A 13,553-nucleotide genomic window follows, 5' to 3' on the forward strand; every position below is an offset into this window, starting at 1 on the left:
GTGTTTTCCAGTAAAATGTACTGGTGGAAAAAAGATTCGCGTACACTACCGTTCAAAAGTTTGGGGTCACTTTGAAATGTCCTTATTTTTGAAAGAAAAGCACTGTTCTTTTCAATGAAGATCACTTTAAACTAATCAGAAATCCACTCTATACATTGCTAATGTGGTAAATGACTATTCTAGCTGCAAATGTCTGGTTTTTGGTGCAATATCTCCATAGGTGTATAGAGGCCCATTTCCAGCAACTCTCACTCCAGTGTTCTAATGGTACAATGTGTTTGCTCATTGCCTCAGAAGGCTAATGGATGATTAGAAAACCCTTGTACAATCATGTTAGCACAGCTGAAAACAGTTGAGCTCTTTAGAGAAGCTATAAAACTGACCTTCCTTTGAGCAGATTGAGTTTCTGGAGCATCACATTTGTGGGGTCGATTAAATGCTCAAAATGGCCAGAAAAATGTCTCGACTATATTTTCTATTCATTTTACAACTTATGGTGGTAAATAAAAGTGTGACTTTTCATGGAAAACACAAAATTGTCTGGGTGACCCCAAACTTTTGAACGGTAGCGTACACTCTGATGTTAAAATACAAAGCTCCTGCACCAAACGCGTAGCAGTCTGAATGCATCTACCTCCTGAGAATGGTGAAGTTTACAGATGTTTTGTGGTGGTAACAAGTCAATCACAGCTCGAGCGTGATAAATTGTCACCAGTGACCTGAGTAATGTGTGTGAAAGTGTGTGCATACCGGAGCGCTCCGGTTGCCGTCTCTCTGACCGTCAGGCTGCTGTCCAGAAGAAGCGGCCCCAACCTCCTCACCGCGTCTCTGTGCAGGAAGTCTGGGATCGTCTGACTCTGCTGAACCACTCGAGAAATACTTGCACACGCGTACTCGCGCATATCTGCATTCGGACTCCGCAGCTGAGAGACAGACAGAGACAGGAGGGAAGGTATACGGGCGGGAGGGGTGGGGAGAGACAAACACGCAGACAGACACATACATGAACACCGACGTCACTGAATCAATGATGCCGTCAATAGTATAAAAATACATGAAAGGAAAAAAGACAAGTGAAAAGAAGTTCATTCTATTCTTTCACGTGTTTTATTACACATAAAAAAAAAATAACGTAAAACATTTAAACTGATTTTCTTCCTTTTGTTACTGCCATGATTATTATCTACGCATTTTAATATTTTTACCACTTTATTATTATTTTGAACACTTATTATAAAAGTAAATACCAAAAGTACAACTCGTTAGCCCGCTAACTTTGATCTGACACCTTTACAAAACTAATCTACTCCCTACAAGTGCTCTAATTAACCTCATTTACATTTTAAGCCTTAAATTTAAATTTAATAACATTTTACGAAACCCCCCCAAAAAACTTTCCATCTTCTCAACCACTTTTCAACATGTCCCACCCCTTAGTGATGATTCGTTAGCAACAGAGCTTGACTGACAGACCACTGGCTCATAGTATGGACCCTTTTCACGTGACGTCACGACAAACGTGGCCGCCATTTTGGACGTGTACTACCAGTAGTTTACCACAGCCAACACTGAGGAACGGCAGCAAAGAAAGTGTTTATTTTCAGCAAGACTTCCATCATGCCACTATATTGTTGTGCACCTGGATGTAGTAACCATCAACAAACAAGGCAAGGTTTATCATTTTATCGGATCCCGACGGGGAAGATGGATAGCGGCCATTAACAGATTGGCAGCCCTCGGCATACCAACGCTTGTGTAGTGACCACTTTGTTGGAGGTGAGACGAATAAAATTAGCCAGAAAAGGCATTACATTGCTGTTAACATTCTGTGGTGGCGAGTGTAACCAAATAGGCTAAAATAACCCATTGTAACCTCTTTGTTCTTCTGTAGTAGCTATTGTTGACTAGCTAATATCAACAAGTAGCTGGTATGTTACTGTAGCAATGTTTACGTTCAGTCATTTGGATGACTGTTAAAACCTTTCAGTCTCAAGTTTTTCCTTTACTGGATTTACTAGTTTACTGTAATTATGATCCGGCAGCTATTTACACCGGATCCAGTATAAATAACTGCCGGAGCCAACGTCCGAGGTTCCGGAGCGTGCTCTGGCTTGCTCGCCCTCAAATTAAGCAGCGCGCGCCGGCTTGCTCCCGGAGTGCTCCGGCCGAGGTTCTGGAGCACACTCCGGCCGAGGTTGCCCTCAAATTAAGCAGCGCGCTCCGTAACCTTGGCCGGAGCACTCCTGGAGCAAGCCGGAGCGCGCTCCGGAACCTCGGACGTTGGCGTATATGTGTATGGCGATGGGTTTTTAACGACATAGGTATACAGATCATGTGGGCCGAAGTCAGGTAAAGACGAGGGCTTCGTGTACTTCCGTACGTCAGTGAACAATCCTGGTGGAAGCAGGTAAACGTCGTTCTCTAAGCCTGCTAACCTCAATTTTTGCAAATACCTCTCCCTCTGCTCGCCCTGTAAATGCCCTACGTCGCTGGATAGTGAAGGTGTTTTCGTCGCCTTCCTCGCATTCAAACTGATTCGAGCCGAAGTCCACTACATGTCCAAAATGGCGGTCGCGTTTACGAAGGTCACGTGACTGAAAAGGGTCTATAGACACCTCCACCCTCTGTGGCTGTTCGCTCCATTATTACAAGGACCTGGGGAGAGCACAGTGGACACGCCTCCACCGCTTATCCTCCCCTCCTCTGATTGGCTGGAGAAGTCCTGCCATTCTTCCATTACTTCTTCTGCACTCTTGATTGAGTAGCAGTCAATTACTGAGCTGATTATTTACTCACTCTTTCATTTAATTGAAAAAAGAAACAAACACGCTTGGAATAAAAAAAATGTTATTGTCCAAAAATGTAAAATAGATTAAATTATTAATTACCACGGGACGGTATAACATATTAACAAACTTTAACACTTTATATTTCACTGATTTTTGGTGAAATCCGAACGTCACGTGACCTCATCGATTGGATTTAGCGACTAGTAATGTCTTAATCGAGTCACATGCTGCAAAGTTGCTCCTCAGAGCGTGTTAAGCTCGCGCTTTATCCCGAAAGTGTCCCGGTTTCTGGAAACCCGCCCAGAACCGAGGAGTCTGGGTCTGTCAGAAGTCGGATAGGGACTAAATAAATAAATAAATAAATATATATATATATATATATACACACACACACACAACTACCTTTTCCAATAATTCGACATGTGGAAACTCAACTTCATCTTCATCATCTTCAGCAGCGCGTTTCACTGCTTTTACCGGAAGTCCATCTGGAGAAAACTTCTCGCGCTTAAACCTCGCATTCTTCGTCTTTCCCATAACGTTAAGATTTTAATAATAATAATAATAATAAAATCCCTAAAACAATTGAAGAAATCCTACAGCACATGAACACACACGACTGCCATGTGGAAGCTGTCGCAAATCAGCCGGATAGCGAACCAAACTGTCGCAAAGTTTGTGTCCAGTGCATTTGTCGCCATCTAGTGGAATTGTTCAGTGATCAATAAAAGGTTGGAGAAAAATATCAAACTCAGTAAATATATCATTAAAATATATAAGAAACAGATATTACTGTACAAAATTCTTAGACACATGTAAAGAAAAATGCTGTAGACCAAAAATAAATTACTTAAAAATAACAAAATATGGGCGGCACGGTGGTGTAGTGGTTAGCGCTGTTGCCTCACAGCAAGAAGGTCCGGGTTCGAGCCCCGGGGCTGGCGAGGGCCTTTCTGTGTGGAGTTTGCATGTTCTCCCCGTGTCCGCGTGGGTTTCCTCCGGGTGCTCCGGTTTCCCCCACAGTCCAAAGACATGCAGGTTAGGTTAACTGGTGACTCTAAATTGAGCGTAGGTGTGAATGTGAGTGTGAATGGTTGTCTGTGTCTATGTGTCAGCCCTGTGATGACCTGGCGACTTGTCCAGGGTGTACCCCGTAGGCTCCAGCTTGCCTACAACCCTGTAGGACAGGATAAGCGGCTACAGATAATGGATGGATTGATGGATGTTTCCAGTACTACCTCTATATGGCTCTATGGCTTGTTATAATTCTCACCTATCTATAATTTAACTCTTCTTACCACTATATGATCCATTCCCAGTGGCCCAGAGCCTTTATATAATATACTATGAACATATCACACACCAAAAACCATCAACAACTTTCCCCCAGATGGACACATCTGCCAAGACACTGAGGGTGAACACAGGACTGCATTTTGCACCAAATTGTGTGGCATAATATTTTTGAAATTTCCTTTATTTCAATGCAAAGAAATATTTATAAAAGCTTTTCTTCTATCGAAAATAAAAAAAACCCCAGTAATCTAACATTCTTGCATACTTGAATTGTTTATAGTATGTACAGTATTTATGTATGTATGTGTGTATACTTTTTTTTGAAGGTATGCACATGTACAAACACGATGGTAACATAATGATTGATTTATTAATTGTCATGATGTTCCATGAATACACAGGCACAGGCAGGTTACAACAATACGTCGTCCTTTATGTCCTTCAGGAACATTAAATACCTAAGAGTAACAACATGAATTAAATGGCCACAGGAAAGTTTTTTCTTGTGTATGAAATCTAAAAATCAAGTTTTAAATCTCATTTACTTCTAAAAGTGAAGCTGCTTATATTGTCCCATCTAAAAAAAAAATATTACGTTTATTATGATTAGGGTATAATGAATGAATAAAGTATACTTTTAACAACATACCTGTCAAGTCTCACATTGAAAGAGTGGTGAATTAGAATCATTATTTTTCCATCATTATCTTCCCTGTTCTGGGATATATTCGGCAGCAAATGAACAGTGAACAGTTGGTGCCTGAAGTTGATGTGTTGAAAGCAGGAAAAATGGGCAAGTGTAAGTATTTGAAAGGTGTCAGTGTTAACTTTTACAGCACTTTGTGCTACAGTAGCTCTTCTGTGGGAGTGGACCATATGGGCTAGCCTTCGACACCCATGACCCTGTCACCGGTTCACCGGTTGTCCTTTGGATCCTTGGAGCACTTTTGTTAGGTACTAACCACTGCATATTTTGGACACCCCACAAGATGTGCCATTTTAGAGATGCTCAGAGTCATCTAGCCATCACAACTCGGCCATTTTTCCTGCTTCCAACACATCAAGTTCGAGAACTGACTGTTCTCTTGGTGCTTAGTATATCCTACCCTGTGACAGGTATCTGTATTTCGATGGTGCAACCATACACCTGTTTGACAACATGCTTGCACTGTCAGTATGGGTATGTGGGTGGGCAGTGAAGGAATCTCACAGATTTTCACAAATTTCAATCGCATTTCAGCAATCTAGACTTGACAGGTCTGCTTTAAAGAGCAGAACTTGGTGGAAACCAAAATACTTGGGTCACTGGGTACAACAGTACTCCCAAGACCCATCTGTGGTATAGCACCAAAGGTAACGATAAGAATAGTAACCACATGGATGGTCAGACTTACAGGTTTTGCCATTTCGAGCTGAAAAACGATCACTAATCTTGCAGCAGTAGTCCCAGTTATCACTGTAGTCAGTGTAACACCAGGTGTACCTATATCCATACCAGCCACAGTTGTGGTTAGACCGGCAGGACTTCCCTTTCTGCCCTTTGCCTATCGGTAAGGGGGGACTGCAGTAATCCCATGACCCGCCTACCCTGCACCAGTAATCATCATACCCGTGTGTTCCACAGGTGTGGTCACTGTGACACATCGTCCCGCTGACTGTTATTATGGAATACTCAGGAGAACACGGTCCCTCTGTAAGTCCATAGTAGCAATAATAACCTCTAGCCTTCTCCTTGTACATACATGAGGTAGTACAGCCTGATACGTTCTCTGGAACGAGTTGACAAACTAGCTCGTGAGAAGCAACAGCGGTGTCTCTTCTTTGAATTCCTGTGCTGCTTTGACTCTTAATGGGCCCAGTAAATTCACGAGACAGTACACAAGTCATCCCAGACACGTATTTCATGCTCTCTGTCTTTTCAGACCAAGTCTCCAGATTGTCAAAAGTCTGATATATTGTCAGCTGGGTTAGCCTTGGCCTCTTTGAAGACGGTTTCTTGTCGTCATCATCAGCCTGGTTTATGGCGGTATGAAACGTATTCAGAAACTCATCAGACATGTCGAGTTTATCACTAATAGGCAGCTGGATGTGCTTATAAAGCTGCTTGATGATTTCCTCAGATTTGCGGTTGGTAGAAAAACAGTCATCTTTGTAAATTTTTACTGTGGTATGAAAAAGAGAAGATAGCTGTTTATTAAGTTTCGGTATCGTCATTACATTGATTCTACTGTCAGGCTGATTTTGCCCGATGTACCCAAACGAAAAGGACAACTCATCAAGAACATGATTCTCATAACACACAGCTGTCCAGACGTGCGTCGGAACGGTGACTCTGTCGAACTCTCTCGTGTCGTCTTCATCAAATTTCCCTTTTCTTGGAATTTTATAATCTTTCGAAGGGACAGTTCCTGTTACCAGGTAGGCGGTTCCCGAATCAGGCAGGGCCTTTAAAATGTCTCTGACACTTTGCTCCCATTGTGTCCAGTGGACACGGTTGAAACAGGCATCCATAGGCGCACTGTTGGTGAGGGTGAACGTAGCCATAAGTCCATCGCTACACTGGAAACTGTTGGGGTTGAGGTGTCCTCTGTCATAGCCTGTGCTTCTGTAATCATCATTCAGAGATTGACTGGATTTGATCGAATCTCTGAGAAAGAGCTTCTCTGGTTGCATTGAGTCCACTGGGAAGCCTGAAAGCTGAATGAAATGAAATAAAATAAATCAACAAATCAACAAATGAATAGACAAACTCAGTACATCTGGAAAATAATCAGACTTTTATATTTTCATCCATCAGTGAAGTTTTTTGTTTTGTAGCTCAATGACATTTCAAAGGATTGATTTCTCTTCCTGTCGTCCTGTTCCCATCACAATCTGCTACTTTTTTTAAAGAAAATATCTCGCAAATAAACAAACTGAGCTAAAAGTCGGTCTTGATTTCTGTCCTTTATTAAAAAAAAGTTCATCTCATCTCATTATCTCTAGCCGCTTTATCCTGTTCTACAGGGTCGCAGGCAAGCTGGAGCCTATCCCAGCTGACTACGGGCGAAAGGCGGGGTACACCCTGGACAAGTCGCCAGGTCATCACAGGGCTGACACATAGACACAGACAACCATTCACACTCACATTCACACCTACGGTCAATTTAGAGTCACCAGTTAACCTAACCTGCATGTCTTTGGACTGTGGGGGAAACCGGAGCACCCGGAGGAAACCCACACGGACACGGGGAGAACATGGAAACTCCACACGGAAAGGCCCTCGCCGGCCATGGGGCTCGAACCCAGGACCTTCTTGCTGTGAGGCGACAGCGCTAACCACTACACCATGGTGCCGCCCTAAATAAATAAATAAATAAATAAATAATGTTTACCTGCCACGGTGGTGTAGTGGTTAGTGCTGTCGCTTCACAGCAAGAAGGTCCGGGTTCGAGCCTCGTGGCCGGCGAGGGCCTTTCTGTGTGGAGTTTGCATGTTGTCCACGTGGGTTTCCTGCGGGTGCTCCGGTTTCCCCCACAGTCCAAAGACATGCAGGTTAGGTTAACTGGTGACTCTAAATTGAGCGTAGGTGTGAATGTGAGTGTGAATGGTTGTCTGTGTCTATGTGTCAGCCCTGTGATGACCTGGCGACTTGTCCAGGGTGTACCCTGCCTTTCGCCCGTAGTCAGCTGGGATAGGCTCCAGCTCGCCTGCGACCCTGTAGAACAGGATAAAGCGGCTACAGATAATGAGATGAGATGTTTACCTGCTTATCTTCCATCTGTTTGATACGTGACATGGTATGCTGTCATGTGGAATCCTATGTCACACAGCGCCACCCTCATTTTTGTCTCCTTATACATCCATATACTGTATCTAGTTAACCCAGTATAGCCACACCCAGGGAAATGGCCCAATGGATTGATGTTACAACTTTAACATGTTTTTTTAAGTTAAAGTCCGCTTACATGTTTTAATCTAGAACATCTTGTATTAAAGCTAGACGGCCTTTCAATTTCATAAAATCGGTGAAATTTAGTTCCCTCTGAAATGTGGTCATTGTGATATATGTTTATTTCTGTAATATCTCACAAAATATCAGGCCATTCTGTGGCTGGGAAGTTATTTAATTAATTTGAGGGGATTAAAGCAAATAATGTGCATGAAATCGCTCGCTTCACGCAGTCAAGCAGACAGAGGAAGTCCGTGTGTGTGCGCATGCGCAGGTTTCCCTTTGAGCGTGCACTGACGGTTCCATCATTCTGTCGCTAAACGAACAGCTGATCACACCGAGGTGCTCGCTGAGCGCCCATATTTATTAGTTTGGTCCTGTGTTTCCTTTCCTTCGTATAGAACATAACGTCTTTTCTTCTCGCTTTCTTTCCGTTACTGTAGTCGGTCTTTCACGTTTCATTCGCACACTCACGTCCTCCATTTTTCTCTCCTGTTTCAAATTTGTATCCCACAATGCCTTGCGTGAACGGGGAAAGCCCACCACGTGATGCATGACATAGTATCTTGAATCGGGTCATGGTGAAGCAGGAAAAAATAGCGGAGAATTTAGGGCCACGTGGAGATAAATTCATTAATTGTTCTGTTAAAAAAACCTAATAAAATTGGAAGTCTGTGATTTGATTTTAGTAGTTTTTGGTCACTAAACAAAAATAATTAGGTGCCGGGGAAAATTCTTTTTATGAACTACATTTGAAAAACCTGAAAGGCTAGCTTTAATGTATAATTATGACATTTCACAACCCCATAATTTCAAAATTTCCTGGTTAATTGCTTTAAATACAGGTTTCCTCTTATCTGATACTCGAGTCTTTTTACTGTTTTCACCTTTTTCATTCACTTTCTCTCTAATTTCAAAGAAATCATATGATGGAAATGTGAAGATAAGGAAATGTGGAAAGAGCTCATTTGTAAAAAGTGAAGCCACGACAGGTCTAACGACAATACAGCAGAGGTATTTAGGCCTCATTTCTATAGAATGGAAGTAAACGGAGCCGTGCAGTCCGTGTTTTATTCAGTCGATGACTCAGAGTGTACATAAGTACAAAGTGGAATTGATTGAACGAACTCAGAGGAGCTGTTCTGGAACCAAAAACACAGAGTTTCCCAGCTCAGGGTTTGTTAAACCTGTGAATTTGTCAATGGCAAGGAATTGAAAGTCTCATCTCATCTCATTATCTCTAACCGCTTTATCCTTCTACAGGGTCGCAGGCAAGCTGGAGCCTATCCCAGCTAACTACGGGCGAAAGGCGGGGTACACCCTGGACAAGTCGCCAGGTCATCACAGGGCTGACACATAGACACAGACAACCATTCACACTCACATTCACACCTACGGTCAATTTAGAGTCACCAGTTAACCTAACCTGCATGTCTTTGGACTGTGGGGGAAACCGGAGCACCCGGAAGAAACCCATGCGGACACGGGGAGGACATGCAAACTCCGCACAGAAAGGCCCTCGCCGGCCCCGGGGCTCGAACCCAGGACCTTCTTGCTGTGAGGCGACAGCGCTAACCACTACACCACCGTGCCGCCCCGGAATTGAAAGTAAGGTTAAAAAAAAAAGAAAAAAAAAGGATCCTTAGACTTGAATTTTCAGTTCAGCAATAACACATATCACATATTTTTCAGAGTTGATCTTCTTCACTCCCCCAAAAAAAAGAAACACATCTTACCTGAGGTTCAATGAACCAGTTCCCGTTTTTTTGTCCATCCTGGCTGCTGCAGCTGTGATCAAAAGTGTAGGCGCTGTACACAGGAATCCTGTGGTGTGTTGAGTAAAGTGAAGCATAGTAATACCCACCACGCCCATATTTCTGGCAAATTTTACTGGCGTTTTGATCCATGCCTTGTGGTTCAGTGCGCTCATAAAAGAACACACGGCACGGGTAAAAGTTATCAACAACAGCTGCCCAAATGGGCAATTTTGCCACGGCCATGAAGAAGATGAACAGAGCCAAAACGACCATGATGTAAAGTTCTGGATGCAGTCACGAGTCAAGTTCTGTGAATTCTTTTGCTTTCAATTTCACACTCGTGTACATATATACCCGAAGACAAGGTTAAAGCTGATATCTGATTGAAAAGATAGTGGATATCGCTTAAAAATGTAAATCAGTACAACCTCCAGGTCCCACCCTGTCCCTCTCTGCTGCGCTTCATATTTGGATCCAAAGCCCCTTCGCTCAGAAAAGGCTGCTGTGCACCTTGTGAAATGTCAACAAGAAATACATTTTTTCAAAATGAAAATGAACTGATAGTAAGATCTCATCGGCATGAGAATTAGCACACACTTATTTCAGTTTGTTTGAAAACATAGACTGTCATGAATAGAGCTAAATAATCAGTAAACCACGTCTGAGAACACATAAGTCACACATCAATATCACGACAAACACCAAACAGGTACGACTGCCTGGACACTGCATAAAGATATTTTCAGCAACTTTCAAACAAAACAACGCTAACCAGGAGCATTAGCATTGGAAACAAGCTAACGTTAGCCAGACAGCACCATCGCAGTAACATCAGATGTGTGTTACAGAGTGTTACTGTCACCTTAGCTTAGCCAAATCATAAATCAAACATAAATCAAGCTGCTATGTTAGAAATGTAGCTAATTCAGCATCGGTTGTGAATCCTTTCAGGGCTTGTGGTTCCCTCCACCAAGCATACATGTCAACCTTTGGTCAATCAAACCTGTATAACCAACCTCCAAAATCCGTATTTCCCTTATAAAATCCGTATAAGATGCAAATTAAAATAATTTACCTAAAATTTGAATGATAATTAACAATGATATATCCCAGTTACTTTTTATTCAATATTAATAACAATAAAACTTCAGAATGAATACAAAGCTCCAATGTTCGACAAAAACACAAAGTGTCACTCTAATGTTCTGAATTGTACTCCATGACAGCTTTTTTAGCGCTCTGCACCAATACCTCACGAGGCTGCACGTCACAGCAAGTGTCTGTGTTGATCTTGCCGGAGTGCCCATTCAGAATCTTTTCAGTCGCTAGTGAAAGTCGCTCAGGTGGAAATACGCGTTTCAAATAAAATGTTACTTCCCGGTTGGCGGGATTCTCGCAATGCGGTGTGCGCATGATCAAAAGTGGAATGAAGTCTCGCTACCACAAGATAACGCGCGATTTCATAAGACTCTTTACTAGCTGTCTGTGCTTTCTGTGGTGTACAGTACATTTGTAAATGTTATGCGCTCTTTTATCATCGTGGGAATTGATTATAGCTCTAAATAAATATTGAAGTTTTTTTAAAGAATCCGTATAACTTTATTTGTACGCCCGTAAACTACGTTTATTGAATCAAATCCGAATAAAATACGGACATTCTGTATAGGTTGACATGTATGACCAAGTGACAGTGAAAGATAGGGTTCAGGTTTAACAATCGATCCTCATCCATCCAGCCATTATCTGTAGCTGCTTATCCTGTTCTACAGGGTCGCGGGTGAGCTGGAGCCTATCCCAGCTGACTATGGGTGAGAGGCGGGGTACACCCTGGACAAGTCGCCAGGTCATCGCAGGGCTGACACAGAGACAAACAACCATTCATACTCACATTCACACCTACGGTCAACTTAGTCACCAGTTAACCTAACCTGCATGTCTTTGGATTGTGGGGGAAACCGGAGCACCCGGAGAAAACCCACGTGGAAATGGGGGGAACATGCAAACTCCACACAGAAAGGCCCTCGCCAGCCGCTGGGCTCGAACCCGGACCTTCTTGCTGTGAGGCGACAGCGCTAACCACTACACCACCGTGCCGCCCAATTGATCCTCATATTAAAAAAAAAAAATCGATAACACGTACTGTGATTTTATCCGCTGTCCATTTATTTTTATTTATTTTTTAAATTGTGGTTTAGGATATGAACTACTTTTCCTTCTACCTTCTCGCTCCACTCTCTGTGACTTGTAAAGGCAGGAGTAAGGCACACGGAGAAACAGGTTGTGCCAGTGAGTCAGTTTCACAACGGCAGAAACAAAACGAAGCATTGTTCTTTTGAACATTCTTGAACCTGCTGATGTGAAGAATGTCATGGAAACTCTCCCAAGCAAAAATAATTCAAAGTCAAAGAGTTTGCAGAAAAGTTTAGACTTTTATTAAATCGATTAACAAAAGCCGAGTTCAGTCTGCAGAGTGATCTCAAGTTTATTTCTATAGCGCTTTTAACAACAGACATTGTCGCAAAGCAGCTTTACAGAATTTGAAAGACTTTAAACATGAGCTAATTTTATCCCTAATCTATCCCCAATGAGCAAGCCTGTGGCGACGGTGGCAAGGAAAAACTCCCTCAGACGACATGAGGAAGAAACCTCGAGAGGAACCAGACTCAAAAGAGAACCCATCCTCATTTGGGTGATAATCATTGCTGTTATTCAAAATTCAAACAAAAGATTTCAAGTCGAACTTCTGTTATCTGCACTGGCCAAATTTCATTCGAGAAATCACAAAGATTTCCTGGTCTTGTGTCTGCGAGAAGACTTTTTAAAGTATCAGTATTCATATCGGTTTTGGGACACGAGCCTTAGTACAGTCTGACTTGGTATCAGAAGAATCAGTAGTCCAGAGCATGTGCTCGAGTAGTGACACTCTGTCAGACACTCTTCCTGGCTCTGATTGGTTGTTTTGATTTGGGCGTGGTGGATTCTTGAAAACAGGATTAAGAGCATGAGGTTGAGAAAGAGGAGCGTGATTTTTCTTATGGTTATTTTATGTTATCCAGGACAGAATGAGGAAAACGTGCTGAATCCTACGTCATGCAGGGCCACCCTCGTTTTCATCTCCATATATCTCCATGTATCTGGCTAATCCAGTATGGCCACGCTCGGGGAAATGGCCCAACGGACTGATGTTACAACTTTACCATGTTTTTCGGAACCATGATCACAGGATTTTTGCTGATTGGATTTGGTATTGCCCTGGTGTATCGAGGAAATCAGATAATGGTGGCAGCTGTTCAAAGCCCCATAAAGCTGCCCGACATGATTGAGGCGGTGGGCAGAGCTGTCGGCACTCAGACTGTGGCTGTTCAGAACTTGAGTCGCAACATTGATAACATCATGGAGAAGTTGATGGCTTTGCAGAGAGAAACGGATCATTTTGGTGGCCAGAATGGACAAGTGGGTTAAGCAAAAAAGGACACGTCTACCCATCTTAAGTCTAAACAAATTCCAATCTTATCTTGGCTCTCCCAGCCAGCACTGCCTTCAAGGCCGTCGCTGTAGAAACGCGATTCTCCCCCTGGAGTTCACTGCAGTGAGACTCTCTCTGTGTGTGTGTGTTTTTTTTTCTTCTATACTTTCTTTCTGTCTGTACTATGAAAGCTAAGTCGAACCGGAGTCAAATTCCTCGTGTGTGTAACATACCTGGCAATAAAGTACTTCTGATTCTGATTTTTAAGCGAAAGTCTGCTTAATTTTTTTTTATCTAGAACATCTTGTCTTAAC

The 13,553-nt window shown here is 42.7% G+C and overlaps 2 protein-coding genes across 2 annotated transcripts in view; both read right to left on the reverse strand.

Annotated features, from left to right (window-relative positions):
- Nucleotides 1–3,433, reverse strand: part of heatr3 (HEAT repeat containing 3) — a 42,819-nt gene extending 39,386 nt beyond the window's left edge. The window contains exons 1-2 of the mRNA XM_060911831.1: nucleotides 3,192–3,433; nucleotides 751–923 (exon numbers count right to left, since the gene is read on the reverse strand). Of these exons, the coding sequence (XP_060767814.1) occupies nucleotides 751–923; nucleotides 3,192–3,326 (308 nt within the window). The 5' untranslated portion in view covers nucleotides 3,327–3,433. The remainder of the gene's footprint in view (nucleotides 1–750; nucleotides 924–3,191) is intronic.
- Nucleotides 3,434–4,436: 1,003 nt separating this feature from the next.
- LOC132875179 (uncharacterized) lies at nucleotides 4,437–10,231 on the reverse strand. Its single transcript, XM_060911863.1, has 2 exons — nucleotides 9,753–10,231; nucleotides 4,437–6,782 (listed from the first exon to the last, which is right to left on the reverse strand). Exons 1-2 carry the CDS (start codon nucleotides 10,044–10,046, stop codon nucleotides 5,388–5,390), a joined length of 1,689 nt encoding a protein of 562 aa, XP_060767846.1. The 5' UTR covers nucleotides 10,047–10,231; the 3' UTR covers nucleotides 4,437–5,387.
- Between the last annotated feature and the right edge of the window lie 3,322 nt (nucleotides 10,232–13,553).

Source organism: Neoarius graeffei, chromosome 27 (genome assembly GCF_027579695.1).
Source record: "Neoarius graeffei isolate fNeoGra1 chromosome 27, fNeoGra1.pri, whole genome shotgun sequence".
Lineage (NCBI taxonomy): Eukaryota > Metazoa > Chordata > Actinopteri > Siluriformes > Ariidae > Neoarius > Neoarius graeffei.

Coding starts and splice junctions, on each gene's coding strand:
- LOC132875179 (XM_060911863.1), bottom strand. CDS start 10,046: ATGGTCGTTTTGGCTCTGTTCATCTTCTTCATGGCCGTGGCAAAATTG. Junction 6,783..9,752: donor ACTGGTTCATTGAACCTCAG/GTAAGATGTGTT, acceptor CATTTCATTCAG/CTTTCAGGCTTCCCAGTGGA.